The 18,985-nt window shown below is 43.0% G+C and overlaps 1 protein-coding gene across 7 annotated transcripts in view; it reads right to left on the bottom strand.

Moving 5' to 3' along the window:
* Positions 1-337: 337 nt before the first annotated feature.
* The window catches only part of LOC119442559 (myocyte-specific enhancer factor 2), a 280,845-nt gene continuing 262,197 nt past the window's right edge, over positions 338-18,985 (bottom strand). For 4 of the 7 annotated variants that reach the window (XM_049662232.1, XM_037707475.2, XM_037707476.2 and 1 more), the window contains 7 exons: positions 16,584-16,619; positions 13,093-13,257; positions 12,441-12,561; positions 10,058-10,251; positions 8,371-8,515; positions 7,485-7,641; positions 338-6,941 (listed from right to left, as the gene is read on the bottom strand). In XM_049662232.1, the coding sequence (XP_049518189.1) occupies positions 6,650-6,941; positions 7,485-7,641; positions 8,371-8,515; positions 10,058-10,251; positions 12,441-12,561; positions 13,093-13,257; positions 16,584-16,619 (1,110 nt within the window). In that variant the 3' untranslated portion in view covers positions 338-6,649. The remainder of the gene's footprint in view (positions 6,942-7,484; positions 7,642-8,370; positions 8,516-10,057; positions 10,252-12,440; positions 12,562-13,092; positions 13,258-16,583; positions 16,620-18,985) is intronic. The other 3 variants (XM_037707478.2, XM_037707479.2, XM_037707480.2) reach the window with 3 other exon arrangements.

Here is an 18,985-nt window from a genome sequence, read left to right on the forward strand (position 1 = left end):
ATTCATTCTAGCCGCAACAAGTATGCAAGTCAGGCCTGGGTATCACTGTAGCAAGATGAAATCACCTTTATGAACACCACGTGATGGTGTTGAGAGTTCCTGTCCCTCTTTTATTTTTTCTTAGTACATGTCTACTTACTTACAATTTTTCACGCACATAAATGTTTGATTTCTTCCAATAACCCTTAGTCAGTAGCACTTCATCTTTGTGTTACCTTCGTCTTGTGTCACGTCTATCGCGCTACAGCACATGATGTGCAATGATGAGACTACGCAGTCCTATCTAATTCCTGTGATTCAGTTCCGTTTTGTTCACATAAAAGTCACAACACACAAGTCAGGCCATTAATGAACCGCATTTATTCCTTTCAATCTTCTTCTTTTTTTCAGAGGCAGATAAAAATAGTACACAACAACCTGCATCGCGTGAAGTGTGTCTTCCTTTTGATGATGTCGACTGACCACCAGGCAAAAACACACACTGTTAGCGTCTTTTAAGTTCTCTCCATTAACAACCGACACAGTGTGCGTTCAGGCCTTCGGAAAAAAAAAATAATAAAAATAAAACAACAACATACAAAGATGGGGAGAAAAAAAAGGGGCGAGACACATGCATACACAAAAGAAATACTGGTATTTGAGAGAGAAAAAAAGAAACAAACATATTTAAGGGAAGAGGCTGGCATGAGTTTCACTCTCCCCCTTCACATAAAATCTATTAGCAAAAACACTTGCGCCATTTTATACGCAGCTGGTATACAGTCTGCGAAATAAGTAAGCTTCATTCCACTCATGTATTGTACACCCGCTCACATAGTACTTGCTAACAATCTCTGCAGTGGCCACATAATTCAAAATAATGATGCATATAATACACTCCAACATCAACAAGTGACTGAAAAATTGTCGTAGCAACTGTGTTCACATTTCTGGTATGAACAGTCTGCAACCTCTGTAACCAGAACAGAAAAAAAAAACTTGCAATTTCTTGACTCCAAGAGGCTGCAGTTACATTTCAATAGAGGCTTTGATAAGCAGTAACAATGCCTTCAATTATGTTGGAAATAGCCTGCAGACTCGAGACACCAAGATATGTTCAAGACGTCAGGGTGAGGTGACGAGGAAAATGCCATCCAACTTTTCAACAACTGATTAGAGCTTCTCTTTAAGCTCCAATATTTTAAACTTTCGTGCATTACACTGTCACTACATGTCACTCTGAAACTTTGGTTGTACCCCTATCTTGACCAGGTGTTTGACTTAAAGGCTAGGCAGGTTAGCTGCAAATTAAAAAGATACCTTAAGGGGTTCCACTAGCAGTACCATCAACATTCCGAGATTTAAAGTGGACCATGTTCCCTTATGTCTAATATGACAGGCAGACAATTTTTCAGGCATGTAAAAGCAATTGTAACTTTCATCAAAAGCCTTTTTTTTTTTTGCTCGTGGATACAAAACTTGACAGCATAACACCGGCCTGACACAATATGACACCGGAGACGTTTCATTACACCTTCTGTGCTTGCTGACAACTGCCGGGGAAAGCCAAATGCTACACAATGAGTCCAAAATAACTATTTATTGAACACATGCAAAGATGCAACAGGAAAAACCTGAAGCGAAGTGGGAAACATAGAAATTTGAAGGTTACTACGATGTCGTACACCGCTCCTTGGCGTGGGAATTTTTATAACAGGCAACACTACATTTGGGCGTGCATCGGCAGATTTAAATGCACATTCATGCCAAGCTTTTTTGCTCAAACCTTAAGTGACCTTTCACATGTGGTCCACTATTTTTCTGCATTTATATCGCCAGGCGATCCCCTTAAGAACAACTCTAAAGATAATATGCTATGCACAGCTTTCTAATAAATAAGTTCTCAATATGGATTTTTTCCAACAAGTTTCCAGCCTCTAAGTGAGTTTAGCCCTTTTATTTATGGATGCAAAAACTCTGCCGAAAGACAGCTGTATTAGGGCCCACAATTTTGATAAAAAGAAGAAATAAAGTAACAATAGTGACTCTATGCAACACAGGTTGCATATTCTGTTCAGCACAGGCTAGTGCCAACAAAGAAAATATATTACCTACTTAACATTCTTTTAAATAATCTAGCTTTATGGTTTTTTAAGTGATAGATCTATATAATAAATGTGCATTTAGGAGTGACTATCAAAAGCTCTGTTAAAAGCTCTTCACATTTTCCGTTGGACTACTGCATTGCTATGCCAAATGGAAGGCCTAGATGTGATAACACTTCAGTTCAACCTCCCAGCAACATTTTCCAAAGCAAGCCAAACCTGATTCGTGCATGTGATATGCTAGGCCAGCCTGTCACTTCCGGCAATACAGGCGAGCAAGCACAAAGTGCACAACAGGCACAAAGCCAACAGGACGCTCCATACCGTTTAATGTAATGCGAATAAAAGCGTCTGTCACTTACTGACTACGCGTGCTTAAAGAATTTCTCGTAAAGATACGAGAGCAAGCATCACAACTGTAAAAAAAACAAAAAAAAAAAAAAAAAAACAGTTTGTCTGTTTTGTTAATGACATCCCACATGTATTGGAAATTAGAGAAACTTGAGCAGGACCTTCACAATCAGGTTCACGAGCGATTCTGCAATGTGTGACTCTGCGAGCCAGTAAGACCCGTAAGTAGTGGCATTATGTTGGCAAGCAGCAAACAAATAATTCATTGCACAGACAGTGACATCAAGAAAAAAAAAAAAAAGGCGCTGAAGAGGGGGGAATTTAAAGAAAAAGGGCAGAAAGCCCAAGAGAAACAAAGAAAGATGCGAAAAATAAAAGGTAAAACTGTATTGCACTTTCGCAGAATTTTGATTAGCTTCACTCCTTGGTCGATCAGGGGGCATGCTTCTTTGAACTTCACTCCTACTTATCTTTTGATCTATAACCTGACTATCATCGGTGAGGCTGGTCAGTATATGTAGATGACACAAGGAACACGACGACCAGCATCATTCTTTGCGACTTTCACAGAGAGAGGGTCTCCTTGGTAAGCGAAAAATAAAAAGTGGAGAAAGAAAGAAAGAGAAAAAAAAAATGCAAGCAGACGAGACAGCGAGAACATTAAAAAAATGTGATTGGGGGTGGAGCTTGGGACTGAGCTTAACGAAAACTACAAAAAAAGAGCTTGGCACACAGCAGCATGACAACACGAGGGAAAGACAAAGGAGAGAATGGCGCCTGAAATACTGAAGAAATAAAATAATAATAAAGAGAGAGAGGAGGAGGAGGGGGTGGGGGGGTGTACTGTCAACGCCTCCGTCTCCCATGGCACATGTGTACTCTCTCGCTGCTTCTCCCCCCATCAACGACAGAGCAATCTGCGGGCGCACACACCCAGCAGCTTAAATGTATGAATATATACTATGCGCAACATTCATATACTCTTTTTTTTTTCCCGTCATTTACTGTACACACACATGTAATATATTATCTGTGAAAACGCGAGGATAAGATGCGTCCTTTACACAAGCAAGAGAAGGAGAAAAGAAAAACACCACAGCAGTACACAGAAAAATGACAAGAAATGAACACTGCTTTGCTTTATGACAAAAACGAGTAATTATCATTGTCGTCATCATCACAACAAAAAGGGGGGGGGGGGGGCAAAAGATGCACTGGAAAATGTATAAGAACACTGCAATAATATATTAAACTCATTTGCTAAATACAAATGCAAAAAAAAATAGAGAGAGAGCAAAAAGAATGCACACCTAGTAGTTTCAGTGTCCACGATTCTGTACTTGTTTTTACGCCAGCAAGACAAGAGAGTAGGCCGTGGGACAATTTACCAGGTGCACACGTATTATACGCACACATAAGCACACGGAGAAAGGGGTGTGGGTGATAAAAAAAAAAACAAAAAAACAATTTTTACAAGACAGCCCCATGGTGAGATGTAACGTTATGGGGTCATCATGCCAGCCTTTTCCCGACACACCCTGTGCACTTCTAAAAGTACAGCTTCCAAGGACAAATAAGTTAAACAGGCCTTCATCGTAAAAGGTGAACGGTATGAGCTGCTGAAACATGCCCCTCATCCCGTCAAGTCTCAAAGCAACAAGGAATCAAAGAACACAAGCAGGTCCTTCCTCTTTCCATTCACATTTGGGAGAGTTTTTCTTCCAAAACATCCCTATTTTTTTATTTTTTTCACAAGGCCCTCGAAATAACTTAACTAGCAGCAGATGGCAGCAACAGTCAAGGGAGAGGCAAGAGAAACTAACCTACAACTAACATGTCACAATTACCAAGTGTTTCTTTTTTAAACTCGGTTTTGTCGCAACAACGTCTACAACAAGCATTTGTGGCTTCCTACACTCGCCCATCCTTGTACAGTTTCTGGTAAGGCATCGTCCGTGTACAGTGCAGAAAAAAAAAAGTAAACAAACCAAGGTTTTCTGCGTGTATAGACATAATCGCATATGTGCGTGAAAGTCATGCCAATGGGTCCCCAAACTTTGGAGCAGGGGTAAAATGCTTAGTCTGTCATTGATGGCAGACCATCATGATCTTTTTTTTGTTTTTGTATTTTCTTCTGGCTCCTTTTCCCTTTGTGTTCCAAAAAACTGATGCTAACTCTCCTAACGAGGTGTGTGCGTGTAATGAGGGCATGTGAAGGACCAGTGCTGGGAACGGTACAGCATTGCGAGAGTGTGTGTGTATGTGTGTGCTAGCTTCTACAATTGCAGCAAGGGCGATAAAAATTTATTTCTCTCTTACGCTTTCTTTGACGCATGGCAACTTATGACTCTAAGTAGCCGCTACAACAGAAAATAAATGGCAAAATATCGTACATAATTCTAATAATGACGGCTCACAATGCAGAAAGTGAAACAAGCATGTCAACGAAAGGACGTAGGATGAGAACAGCAGCGAAGACTTCACCTCACACAGACTCAATTTTCTCATTCCTTTCACGCTTTGTTTTTTCTTCCAAGAGTGATGCGGCAGTACGCTTTTTAGTGCAACATTAATGAGGGCAAAAAGCAGGAGCGAAAGACTCACATGACAGCTGCTGGAGAAGAAGAAAGAAAAACAAAACTGACATGAGCTGGTGCATCACGTATGAAATATACTTTATACGCGCGTGCACGCGTGGTGTGTATAATATATATTTATATATATAATATTTATATTCAGCGTGTAAACACTGAGACCTCAACAGAAACAAGGTTGGTAGATAGGTAGTGTTCACCCCTCTTAGTGGCTTCACCGTCAAAAGTTTTTTTGTTTTTTTTTTTCTGTTTCCCCTGTCCAAAGGCACACAGCACTACAGTCACTAGAACACATGCACTTTTTTGGAACACACACACACACAAGTAGTGGAAGGAAAAGGGATGGGTGGGCGGGTGTGTGGTTTCATGTTTACTTCATGCCTGTTGGGTGTTTCACCAAACTTTTTCACCACGAGGACAAGACTGTTGTGAAGAACAGGGGATATTGGGGGAAGCCGTGCCATGCGCTTGACTGGCAGATACCAAAAATATGGTCTTGTTGACAACGCGTGCTCTTTCTATCTAAAACAAGAGGCAGGATGTGCATGCGGTTTCTTCCGTGTACGGTGCGCCGCTTTTTTTTTTTTTCCAGAGAACAACCTGGCACTACTTCCTACCGGCAACAACATTGCTCGACAACAAACTGGGTGCGACTTTGCCCTCTCAACGAACTTGACTTTGGTATGCAAAAAACCACGTGTGTCTACAAACGGTCCATGTTTGGCTGCACTCACTGCCTTGGGGAGGGGTTTGTGCTAGTCACTAGCTCTATCTCACTGTGTGTGTGCCCTACATGGCGCTTCCCTTGGCTCTGGACCCGACTGAGTTGGCCACAACGGGCGTTTGTTCGGCCCTGGTTCAATCCCATGGCAATGCTCTCTCTCTCTCTCAGCAGTGCAGGCCTTGAGGGCAAGCTTGTACTTCCTCCCGAAAAAAAACGCCCCTGGCTCCATTGTTCAGCGGCATAACGCGAGGGCCGCGCCTGTCAACGAGTGGAACAAGAGTGGAGCTCAAGTAGCTGTGCCTTGCACGTGTTTAAGATTGTTGCTGACGCCTTTTTGTGTAGTAGTAAGTAACCTACCCACATATATATATATATTTTTTCACTCTACCTAATGAGTGCCACAGGTGCAGCAGGGAAAAAAAAAACAATAATGAAAAGCGAGAGAGAAAAAGACATCCAGAGGTGCGTCTTTTACTCTGGCAGGCGGAGCCGCCAAGTAACTAGCCTCGACAAAAAGTCGAAAAAAGGCCAGAGCGACGGGCACAGCCGCGCCATTCCTATGTACACGTTTCCGGTCTTCATCACTGATGCGGACGACAAAGAAGGAAAGCCCAAATGGCGTTTTTCCTGGTCGCCAAACGGAGCTGCGACTTTGCTGCTCCCTGTAAACCTTGGAGGGGGTTGGGCACGAAGAAAAAAAAAAAAAAAACATTGCAGGGAAGCAGCGCGCACAGCCTTTCTCCCGTGTGTGGCGGGAGGATGACACTGCTTGCACGCCGCACAGTCAGCAAGAGAGGGGAGGAAGTAACACACGGCACACTCGCAAGTAGACTCAGAGAGGAGCAGGAGGACAAACCCCCTGTGGGGGGCTAGAAGGGGGCTCGGCTCCAGTCGGCTTACGTCGGCCAGCCATCGGCCGAGAGGCGTGGGCGCTTGGCACCATCATAGTCGCCTGTCGGGTCCGGCGAGGAAGATGTGGAAGGGGTCAGTGGAGGCTGCCCAGGCGGTGACAAGTGGCCCGACGGGGGTCGAGCATTGCTGCCTCCCCCATGCAGACCTTCTCCGCCTCCACCGCCACGCGGTGGTGAAATGGGTTCGCTTTTGATCCGGATGGGCAAGGGAGATGATGCAGGTGGTGGTGTCGCATTTCCTAGAGACAAGTGGCTGCCAAGCACATTGGGGCTCCCACTGCACACACAAAAGGCATTGGCATTGGCTTAGGATGTGCCTGGCAACAAAAGCACAGGGCTACAGCAATATATTTTGGCTCTGTGACACTCCACGTCAACTCAGGAAAGTGAAAAGTCGGGTCACCGCTCAACAAAAGAGGTCACTGAGCTTCAGTAACACTCGGTGGCCACTCACAAGAGAACAATTAGACAAACAAATTTTTGGAGTAATGCAGGCAGAGCTATGGAACCAGAGAAGCAGGTTTAACATTGTCTACAAGTCCAAAGGTTTTTTTTTTTTTTTTCTAAATCTTCTGAGCACTTAGCTATCAGCATGAAACATTCCAAGCTCATGGCGGCGCTGATGTACTCACAGTTTGGTACAGCGGAATGTACATAAAGTTTGCTGCAATATCTGGCACAAGTGCTTCTTTGTGCTTCACAATTAAGGTGGATCCAGTCATCTAACTATGCCTCAATTTATTCATCATTCATTCCTCGTACAACAAAAGCACAGGCCAACAAAAGCTGAAGACCAATAGCATCTTCACGCAAGACTTGCCTGGAGTGAGCCTGCATGGCCCCAGAAGGCACAGCAGCATTGGCCAGGGGACCTTGAGTAGACCAGTTATGCATCAGCCCTGGAGAGTTGAAACCCGCAAGGCCAAGTTCAGGGTTTAGCTGGAAGTCCGCTGCAAATGTGGAAGGGAACAGGATGCCTTGAATGAAGGCATAACCACACACTGCTAAAAAATTCTGGGGTTTTAGGTGACAAAACAATGTTCTGATTATGAGGCACACAACAGCAGACTTTGCAGAAGTACTTTTATGGGAACTTATTCTATTAATGTCTGGTAGGTAGCAAAAGCTATCACCTTTTGGAGCTTGCAAAGAGAGAGAAAAATTTATTTACAGAAAGGCAGAGAGGTCGGTTGGAGCTTGCAAATGTCATATACTGAATATATGTAACATCAATGTTCACAAGTGACTAAAGGGCTCCACTTGCTGAATGTGCCTTATTGAGAGCGTTTGCTCCATCAAAATGCAGAAACCTATCTGAAGGGAAGCATGTGCCAGTAGATATTATCACCAGATTTCAGAACAGACTGCTTGCTCACAGTAGGCGAGTGTGATTGGAGTTGTACAGTCTTTGTAAAAAGAAACAAAGGCACCAGAAGCCCGAGTACTGCTCAATTCTGGTTACGTCGTGCTTTGCCCACAAGACTGCTTAGGCTAGAAAGCTCTGCAAGGTGAGGACTGGAGTTTTGCCTTTCTCTAGCTTCTCGACAATGCAGTACAACAGAATACTAGCGATAACTCAGAGTTAGATAAGGTAACGCACCCAGTGGACTTGTTTCTTTTGATAAAGACTGTATGTGGAGTTCATGTATGATGGAAAACAAAGGAACAAGAACAGAAAGCAAAAAGTGAAGCATGCAAATGCTCACATGGAGGAAAGCCAGCTGCTAGAGAGGACGGATACGCTGACATGCCAGGCATCCCTGGCCCCGTCACTGAGACAACTGGAGTTGTGAGCGAAGCATTGGATGTCCGAACCATTGACTGCTGGAGGAACAGGTGTGAGGGGTCATGCTGCAGTGGAAAAAAGGCATCCCACAGTTTTGCAAACGTCTTTTGCAGTACAAATAGTATATCTATTGAATGCCATATTAGTTTGTCATTTAATATAGTCATTGATGCCGAGCGACGACATGCAAAACACACTTACTATAAGTGTACTAAGGTTTGAATTAATTAGAAGAAATAATGCTACACAAGAGCAGAAATTTAAAACTTGTGCATATTAAACACAGGAACAGGCCAAGGTGATTTACCGCTTTCTTCCCTAGCCTTCTCAATCTTTCATGTGAGACACTTTTCTTCGCTTACAATTATTTTTATTATTCACAGTCTTACCAGCTTAGCTGATGTAACTGTTGGTGCTCTGAAAATTGTAGTATCGTTATTAACAGACATAACAATGATTTATGTAAGTTCCTCAGCAAGTAGTGTTGATGTGCAGGTGCGTGTGTGCATGAAGCTTAAACTAGCAGCAGGAAAGGTTACAATTAACTAAGCTTATGTTTCAGCAAAACAAGAATGTTTTCTTTGGCGATCTTACTGTCGGGCCACTTAAGCAAAAATTCTGTGTACACAAGCTAGATTGTTCTCTATTGTCACAAAATGCATGAATCACTATAAAAGCAGTATCATTTCCATAACCCATGCACACACGTGAAAGAAGCACATATAAGGAACATGGAGAGTAAGATGAAGAAAAACAAGAAGAAAATGCAAGCGAGCAAAGGAGAACAATAATAATAAAGGAAGGAAAGGAAGTTGAGAACAAGTAGTAGTCATCAGTACGGCATTAATCACATCTCATCTTGACAAACCATCAGTAGAGTGCTCACAGGCCGACACTATCAGTCTCTCTCCAAATTGAAACCATACGATTTAAATGGACACTGAAAGAGAAATATTAAGCCGAGTTAGATTGATAGATTATTTGTCTAGGGGTCTATAATTGCTTTCCGAGTGCCAATATATCACTGTTGCATAGAGAATTGCCATCGAAGGTGCCCCCCAATTTGAACTGCCTGCTTCAAGACGGATGAGCTGGTGTAATGTGCAATCTCCACGTGACATTCCTCTAATTCGCTTTCTGTGAATCAGCCCGTGCTTAAGTCACGTGTGAGGTACCATAGTCCACAGCAGGTAGCACCACTCCAATTTTCCATATTCTTCATTTTCCACTTATAAAAGCTCTACTATCACTACGAATGACGAATTTGTTATTGTGATTAGAGAAGCCCAATGTTTCAATTTAGCTTGACTTAATATTTTCCTTTACTGTCCCTTTTACATCTTGAAGCTGCCCAGAGGGTTACGAGGAACGGCGTAGTGAGAGACTCCGCATTAATTTCAACCCCCTGGGGTTTCTGAACATGCACTTCTAAGTAGATGAGCGCATTGGATACTGGTGGCACCGATCGGAATGCGGTCACCGCAGCCAGAATCAAAACCACTGCCTCGTGCTCAGCAGACAAGCCGCTGCAGCAAGTATCAGTCCCTTTCTCTCTCCCTCTGTGAAATGGTACAGGGGTTCCGTCAACCTTTAATTTTTGTTCTCACCAGCTGTCCTGTGGGGGAAGGAGATCCTGGGAGGACGACACGCAGCCCAGCAGCGGAAGAAGACGAGCGGCTGGGCGAGGCCCCCTTGGAACCTTTGCCCGCAGGGGAACTGCAGCTGGCCAAGTTGGTTGACGGGGACGTTGACCGGTGGTAGCCATTGGAGCTCACACCATTCATGTCCAGCAAGGCACCCCCTATACAACACACGTGTGAAATGGCAATGAGCCACTCTGCTCTTCAATTCCTTCCCCCGCAAGGTTCATTGGTATAACAGTAATGGTACATTCAAGTGGTCATTGCAGAGTGTGCTCGTGGTGCTAAGATGGCGAAAGACAGCTTTAAGGTTGTGCTACAAGAATAGCAAGGTCTGTCAGTGATAATCAGGCTTCATCATTAGCGATGAAGCCCACTTATGCTTGCAGTAAAGCTTAGCTGCTATTCAATACAGCCTTCAAAGCCTGCCTAAGTACAGTATAGACCACTTATAATGTAACCGCTTATAGTGCAGGACCGGATATAGTGCGGTCTTTTCAGACTCCCGTTAATTTTCCCATAGCACTCCATATATACACGTATCGCTTATAGTGCAGCTGCCTGGGAGTACGGAAGTCAGCAGAGACGGCGAACGCTCCCCTCAAACGGACGCCCCAAGGAGTGCTCGAGGAAGAAAGAGAGACGAAGTGGAGGAGAAGGGCACATGGTGCGAACGAACAGCCAGTGAGGCTGAAACCAGAATCTTGAGTGCGAGTCGTGAAATATCACGGCGCGCATAGCGAGCGAGGGCCACGAAACTGTCAACGCTGGCCAACGCTTGCTTCACGATAACGGTAGTAAACGAAACTTCAGGGAGCGGGCAGCGCCGGCACAGCACGGCGAAGGGCGCACGCAGAAACCGTGGAATGTGAGAGAGGAGGGCAGCAGGGAAGCAGATTTCGCCTCGGCAACTCCGCCGCTTCGGTGGCTCCCCTCGCCCTCCCTCGTAGCTCCCTCACTTTCGACTGTCACCGTGCGCGCCAGCCGCCGTGCAGACGCCGCTGCTCCAGCCGGCCCGGCGCCAGCTCCCCGAAGTTTCGTTTTCTGCCGTTATCGGGAAGCGGGCGTTTGCCGGCGTGGGCAGTTTCGTTGGCCGGCCTGGGACAGCGCCGCTGCTTCACTCTGTGCCGTAGCCGCACCGTGCAAGGTCAACACGTGACTAGAAAGTAGAGGAAGCATAAAGGAGAAAGAAGGGTTCACTGCCATTTTCTACGCGTGGCTACAGTAGCGTGGCTGAGACGTCGGCGCATACACGCATGTTCCGGCGCAACGCAGAATCGGCGACCTTGCCATTTGTGAGAGGGTGGAATTTCCACCACGTTTTTTTTTTCTTTCTTTTTTTGTTTTGTTCGCGCGCGACATTGAGGGGTCTCTCCTAAGCTTTTACTCTATGGTGGTGCCAGAGCAATGCCGGTCGGAGGCGCCGCCGCGTCATTTGGTTCGAATTAACCAGATTCGACTGTAAATTGGATGCAAACGTTCTAGCCGCATTTGTCGACTGTCGCATACGCGTGGCGGCTCGGTGCACATGTTTTGCATATGTGCGGGCCTTGAAAATTGTTGCTTTGGTTATAGTGCGGTACCGCTTATAGTGCGGATATTCGAGACTCCGGCGACTTACGTTATAAGCGGTCTACACTGTACTCTCAAACAATCGGATAAAAAAGATGTTGGCCCTCAATCTATGACCAAAATATTTGTTGTCATTACCGACTATTACTTGCTCGATAAGACCTGAAGCATTCGCGGAGCTATTACTCACGAAGAGGTATGTTTCAGTTTAACTGTCTTTCTCATACCATTTTTATTTGCAATGGTATATTCAACACATACCTAGTTCCTTCACTCTATTGGTCGTATTTGTCTTTTACTCCCTCCTTGGATAATGCATTAGTGAGTGAGACATTGAGCAAGTGAGTGAGTCGGCAATTGAGTAAACAAGCAAGCAAGCAACAAAGTCTCACTTTACAAGATATAGCAAGCTTTCTCTCATCCTCAAGCACATTCAATACGTGGAGCTGCCACTAGAGTCACATTCTCACGAGTTCCAACCTTTGTGATGTTAATGTAACGGTGTATTCTCTTCTCTAAACATAAAATTTATTAAATTCATTTGCATCCCAGAAATATAAAAGAAATCAAGGCCTTCAACAAAAACATGATGGGATGATGAGTACTTTAGTTACATCATGAATGAAAAGACTAGGACAAACAGATGTACCTGGTTAAAAAAAAAAAGAAGCCACCAAGAACACTAAAGAGATGCACGCTCGTCCAATAAGTGGCACCAGACATTACACGTGGCTATTTTCACCACCTGCTAAGCTTGGAGAAAGATCAAGCAACTTACCTGAAGAGCTCGGGCGGGGGCTGACACTAGAGTGAGTCATCTGGGGAGAAGGCTGCATAAGACCCTCCTGGGACGCATAGCCAGCGAGGGAGCTCATGCCTTGGCTCATGGAAGGCTGGCCCTGTGAGCAGACCAACAGACAGTTGCTTGTCTCTGGCCCTACTTAACACTCGCTGTAACAACCGCATTCAGAGTTACCTGAGCTAGATTTTGGTGCAACTAAACTGCTGCTGGAACTGCCATGCCCTGAATGCGTTATCTTAAACCTATGGGACTGCCACGTCCTGAATGTATTATCTTTTGGCAACTTCCAGTGGCTTCCAAGTAGTTTTTCACTCCTGCATTGACCTCTAGCACACAAAGTTAAAGTCAACCTACAGTGGAATCCTCACCTAAGATCGCTCTAAACAGATGGGGGACCTTTGCTCGCAGCTCATTCAATTCCGGCTAATCTTCTGGTAAGACAACGAGGTGTCTACGGGTTCTTTGCGTCTATATTATTTTCTATTTTAGAACTGTATTCTACTGAGTTAGCATCGCTTAATGACTTTCGCTATACTCCCTTTAACTAATCAGCGGTGATAGTTTTCGCCAACCTATCTGCACAAGGAGTGACATACCCAAACATCACCCATGTAGAGAAAACACTTACTCGGGACCCATTCAGTTGAGCACTCCGCTGCATCATCAATTCAAACTCCTCATTGATTTTGCTGTACTTGGCTTCAGGCCGGGTTGTCAGTGAGTACTGGTCGGCATCTGGCTCTGGGCTGTCGCAACCATTTGTGGAATTCTTGTGTTCCTTCTTGCTCAGTGCCTGCATGGAGAAAATCGAAGAGGTGTTCCTCTCCCTCAAAAAAAAGAACAACTCAAAGCAAAGAAATGGACTTGAAATAGTACTAACTGATTTAAAGGCTTGACAGCAGAAATATTCAAGCTAACTCGTCTTGCTCCCTTTACTCAATGTCTTTGCTTTATGTCCAAATTTAGCTCACAACTCAAAATAAGGAAGAGAAATTCATCTACGTTCACCTCATATTTTACATATTGAACCAGCTGTTTTTTTTTTTCTTTTCTTTTTTTCTCTCTGAAAGGCACTGACTAGCTATTAGAGTGCGATTTTATTGCCTTAACAGATGCCATTAACCCTCCAGCCATGGCCCTGAACGTGTGCGGCACAGAATCGTCACAAATAATTACATCATTCACTGCCAAACGGCTTTGCCTTTGACTGCTTTTGAATTCTATGCAAGCCTTTGAAGGTTACCGAGTTACATGATGCTTTAGGTCAAATTAAATATCTGCCTTCTACTAAACATCACCAAATGCACAAAAATATGATGCTAGGCACTGTGGTGCTTGATTCTGAAGCCTAAGGAAGAAAGGTGACTGTTAAAAGAAAGAAAAGCAAGGCATGCTGGTATATGTGTTTAAACACTGTACAGCATGTGAGCATGCAACGTTCGTGCAGATGAATGCCACTGCCGGTAACTACAGTCAACAGCTTCTGTAGCTACAAAGAGTGCACCACCTTCCAGCATTGTGTGCTTTTAACTACTTTGCTACAAAAGCTGGCATCAGTTTTGAGAGATGATCCCAAGTGAATAGTGCCACACATAGCACAGGTTTATTTGTAGATATGCAATTTCTAACCCAGGCACTACAGTGAAACTCGCCTAAGGCTTTGTGCTTCATTATATTCACCATTACTAAATTATTTGCTACCAGTATGAAACAAGCATGTGCAGCGAGCATTTGTGAGCTAATCAAGGAATGTTACATAGAGAGTGAGGGTGTTAACTGCTTCTACTCCTTTAAAACTATCTTTTTTTGCTTTAGAACGACTTGAAAAAGAATGAACATTCCTTCACAGCTTAGTTTAACTATGCTAACAACAGCATAATAAAACTGCACCGCTTGAGTGCCATATGACAAAATACATCGCCCACCACTTCCTAATCAAAGCTGTGCACTAAAGTGGACGAATGAAATGAAACTTCGGCGATTTATTTATAAACACAAGAACATGAAGACTTAACGGATCTCAAGTAATGCTTTCACCAGTATTTCTTTCACACATAAAAAGTAGCATTTGGTAAAATGAAGCTCAAATCAACCATCTTTAACAACAATCTTTTCACATTATCATCAGAATTCAAATTGAGCTGTTCATTACTAACTAGATTATCTCTGATTTTCCATCACAGCAGCAAGGCTGACATTGGAAACAACAAACTACAAGATTTACTGATCGACTGATCCTTTTATCTCCATGAAAGTTCTCTTGAAAGTTCGATAGAACCGGGAAAATGGTCTTCCAAATATGAATGTGATGGCTCCGCTCTCTCATGGTATATTGATAAGCGCTTCATGATGGGCTTGAAAATGTAATGCTAGCAAACTAAAATGTGCAGTTCAGGTGTATGTAGGCTGTGGCTTTGACTGCATACTGCACTAAATACAAATCACCTGCTGCGTGCACAGCACTACTTGGCTGTTTCAGAGTTGACACCACGAGCACTACATGAACACTGCCTCAAATAAGCATGAAGCAGTGCCATACAGAGATTTGTCCCCTGCCATTAACTGTTAACAGAAAGCAAACTGGAACACCAGAACAAAGCTATTGTAGGTACTCTGTTGTCTGCTTCATCACTACAACCATCGTCGAATATTTTCCTCTAAGCTCCCATTGCTCTTCGTGATGCATGTGTAACCAGTGCACATGCAGGGTAATCATTTTTAAGTTTTATGGAATTTTAAAACATCACCTGTTGCAGATAACATAATTCTAGTCCTTGAGCTAGGGTTATTCAGAGAGGCGGACATTACTTGCAGGAGAAATCGAAACACATATTCAACGAATTTTAAAAATTCGATAATTGACTTTTTAATTGATTACTTTACAGCACATATTGTAATTTATGAATTTTAGCCAGTGAATTTGCAGGGCGTAGCCACTTGGCATGAATTTCCAGAATGACACCAGTTTGGAGATAAAGGCCACCAAACTCGCCATAAAAATGCACTGTTGGTCCTTTTACATTTTTATCGAAACACTCTTTTATGAATTGAAACACAACAGTAACTGGAACGCCCATGTATTACGTCCCACACTTTGGAAAATAATATCTCGAAACTGGTGCAATCTTGAAAGTCATTTCAAGTGGATACGTCTTGCAAACTCACCGGCTACAATTAGTAAATTGCAATATGTGTTGTAAAGTAATTAATTAAGAAGTTAATTAGTGAATATTTGTTCATTAGTTGAATACATGTTTCAATTTCTTGTGCTAGTAATGTCTGCCTCTTCAAATAATACAGCTCAAGGACAAGAATTATGCTATCTGCCACAGGTGATTTTTAAAAATTCCATAAAACTTAGAAATGATCACCCCATATATAAGGTTGTATAAGCAAGCATACACTGAGCAAAACCAAAGCTGTAAGAGCACACTAAATAATAGACATAATGCCTCACCTGCTGCTCAGAACATTTACTTCTGCTGCACAGAACATTTTTTTTTTATGTACGTTAATGGGAAGTTGTGCAAGAACTGCAGTACTCATTGTGCACTCATTGTGAACTGCACTCATTGTGCAAGAACTGCAGTAGTAATCACGCACAGCATGCGCAGTAAGGGTGCTGCATCCACTTTTGCAGCTGCGACCCCCGACGAGTCGAGACAGTCTCACCTCTACGCAGCACTGCACAAATTCTTGAAGAAAGTGGTACCAGTTGAAGGAAGGGGGTTATCATCAGGCCTCTGCGCCTGAACTTTCCGAGCATAAGTCATGCACTTGCCAGTAAGTAACTACGATATTAGCCTCCAGGGATGCAGTTAAAATGCAGTGAATGTCCTCTAGGATGCAGTTAAGGATTAGGGACACAAATGTCAGTAGATCATTCTGCAGGCAACAAAACACAAAGTAAAGCCAATGCAGCTTGTTAACTGTTCCAAGCGACGAAGTATCCCAAAAGAGATTTATCATCCACGAAGCGCATAAGACACGTATGCCAAACTGTTGGCTCCAGGGCACCCAGTGCACACAGCCCATCTTTGAAAAAAGCTGGCTTGCGAGAAACTCAAAATCCTGTGCAATGTATGTCGTATGTAAGCTGCACTTTCGCAGCCAACTCACCTGACTGCCGCCATCCAGGCGTTGGTGGCGCAATTTCTGAATGAGACAAGAAACGGGGACAGCGATTAAGTACAGTGGCTAAGTGGCCGCTTATAAAGAAGCACTCGGTTGGGTCTGACTGCCCCAATTTGTGTATGTGCCTTGTCACCAGGAGGTCTAGCGGTGAGCATTCCATCTCTTCACTCTTTTGTGAGAACAGTCTACTTTTAACATGTCAAATAGGCCAGTTAAGGTGCGCTATTCATATGTGTCTTTGTCACTAGCTATTCAGATCAGTAGCCATAGTTGGTCATTCCACACCAGGAACTCTGACGAAACAATAACATTTTTTAGCTGAACTTGTAAAAAAGCACATATGTATTCTTATAAGTTGGAAATCAACTGTGTCTTTTTCTCTCTCCACAGAGAAAGCAATAAAGTAAAAAATGTCTGAATACATTGAAGAATACACTGAAAGAACATCTCTTCCTTTCTACAGAGAGAAAGAGACATTCTTTAATGGACACTGTAAACTCGTTTGCATGTTATTCCAGAAAAATACCATTTTGGTGTATAGCTTTCTGTACAGTACTTAAAATTGTTACGTTAAGTGTAGTGCCTTAAAAACAGTCAGCAAGCAGCTGTGCCAGAAATATCACTAGATACTGTGACCAGAGGAATTATCACTAAAGAAAGAAACGGATAGAAAGTGAGGAGTAAGGCGAGAAGTAGAAAATAATTTCTTAAAACGTTGCAATTCAATATTTTCATCTCCAGTTTGTTACCGTGGATGCACATAGTCTGAAGGAAACCTAACGTAAGCCACAAACGTGAAATGTAGGTCCAACGTCCAGTAAGTAAGCAATTCCCTTTATGTTGTGTATAACAACCATAATGGCTACCAAACGGTTCTCATACTCAATACAACTGTTTGTACATCCCGTTCTAAGCCCACTTATGCGAGAGTTCAGTAAACTTTGCAAACAAAGCTGTTATTTTGTAGACTTCCACAAGACAGCTAATTTCGCCAACAGAGAACACATGCAGTGTTAAAGAGTGCACTACTAGCATCCTGAAGTGCAGCCCAGACATGCACAAGAGTGTGTATGTGCAAACATACAGCAAAAGAAAGTCTGTGAGAAAGTACAGCACATCATGTTAGATTGTTAGTGACTGGGTTTGGGTTAAGTGTGCAAGAAAATCCCACGAAAATTATAGGAGATAAGGGAAGCACAACTTAGGTCAACAACGGCAAAGCACCACAGATCAATCCTCATGGCACTCTAGTATAATGTGAAGTGGGCTGTGGCTCCCACAAATACACATAATATCAATTGACGCATGTCATGACATGTATATATAGAGAGTCATGAGCACAATTGCGACAGGCTATAAAATGCAACAGAAAGGCAACATTATAACTGGCTGGCTCAGACAGATGACAGAGATATCATCGCCAAGAGTAGAAGAAGAGATGAAAGGATATTAGTTAACCTATTTGCAATGAGGAAAGTGATAGTACAGTCTCAGTCAGAAGAAACGAAGTCCCTGCCTGCATGAGTGCAGCTGACTCTGCGATGTCTAGCAGTCCTGATGTTGCACATACGCAGCTCGAAAGCTTCGGAGCACTTGCGAGCTCAAAAGCAAGCACTCGCCTTCACTCTCCAGAGCTATTTCTAGCACCAGGAGTTTCATGGGCAGGGCAGAACACGATCAGGACTAAGCAACACTTATGCTTCTATTGGCCTATTGGCTTCACTTCTTTTGACAGAGACTGCACAGCACTCGCACAATGCATTACCACCGCATATCTATCTGGGTAGATACTACCTGTGTGACAAACTACATTTGGCTGTGGAGGAAATGTTTGGCATTTACTGGCTACTCGAGGAGCCCCTGTATATTCTGGTCTGTAATGTAATAATAAAAGAACTTTTCTGCATTAGGTTTACTATGTGTTTAAAAGTAACTATTTCTTTTTATGCCTGTACAGAAATTGGTAGAACGAATGATTTTTTTTAGCAACTAGTTTCACCTGCTAACATATCTAAGAGTTACATACAGCTCTTCGATGTGTTAAACATCTTAAGCACTAAAATTTTTTCCGTAATACTCCAAACATACATTGTACATAGCTCCTTGTTTTCTTAAAAGCAAAATTATAGAAGGAACTTAAACGAAAATGATCACTCAGTGGCCTAAGCAGGGGTGAAAGTCAATAGTTCACATCTGATTCTTCTGTGTATGACTGTGTATTAAGCATAGCAGGTAATTCAACAATTATTTTTTTCTTGTACATATGCCTTAAGCAAATCCCTCAAAAAAAAAAAAAAAAAAGGAATTATACATTTAAAAAAGTAGTTGAGCTTGCAGAAATTTTTTGAGAGATCTCAAACTATGTGAACTTTTGTACTACACTAGAC

Source organism: Dermacentor silvarum, chromosome 2 (genome assembly GCF_013339745.2).
Source record: "Dermacentor silvarum isolate Dsil-2018 chromosome 2, BIME_Dsil_1.4, whole genome shotgun sequence".
Classification (NCBI taxonomy): domain Eukaryota; kingdom Metazoa; phylum Arthropoda; class Arachnida; order Ixodida; family Ixodidae; genus Dermacentor; species Dermacentor silvarum.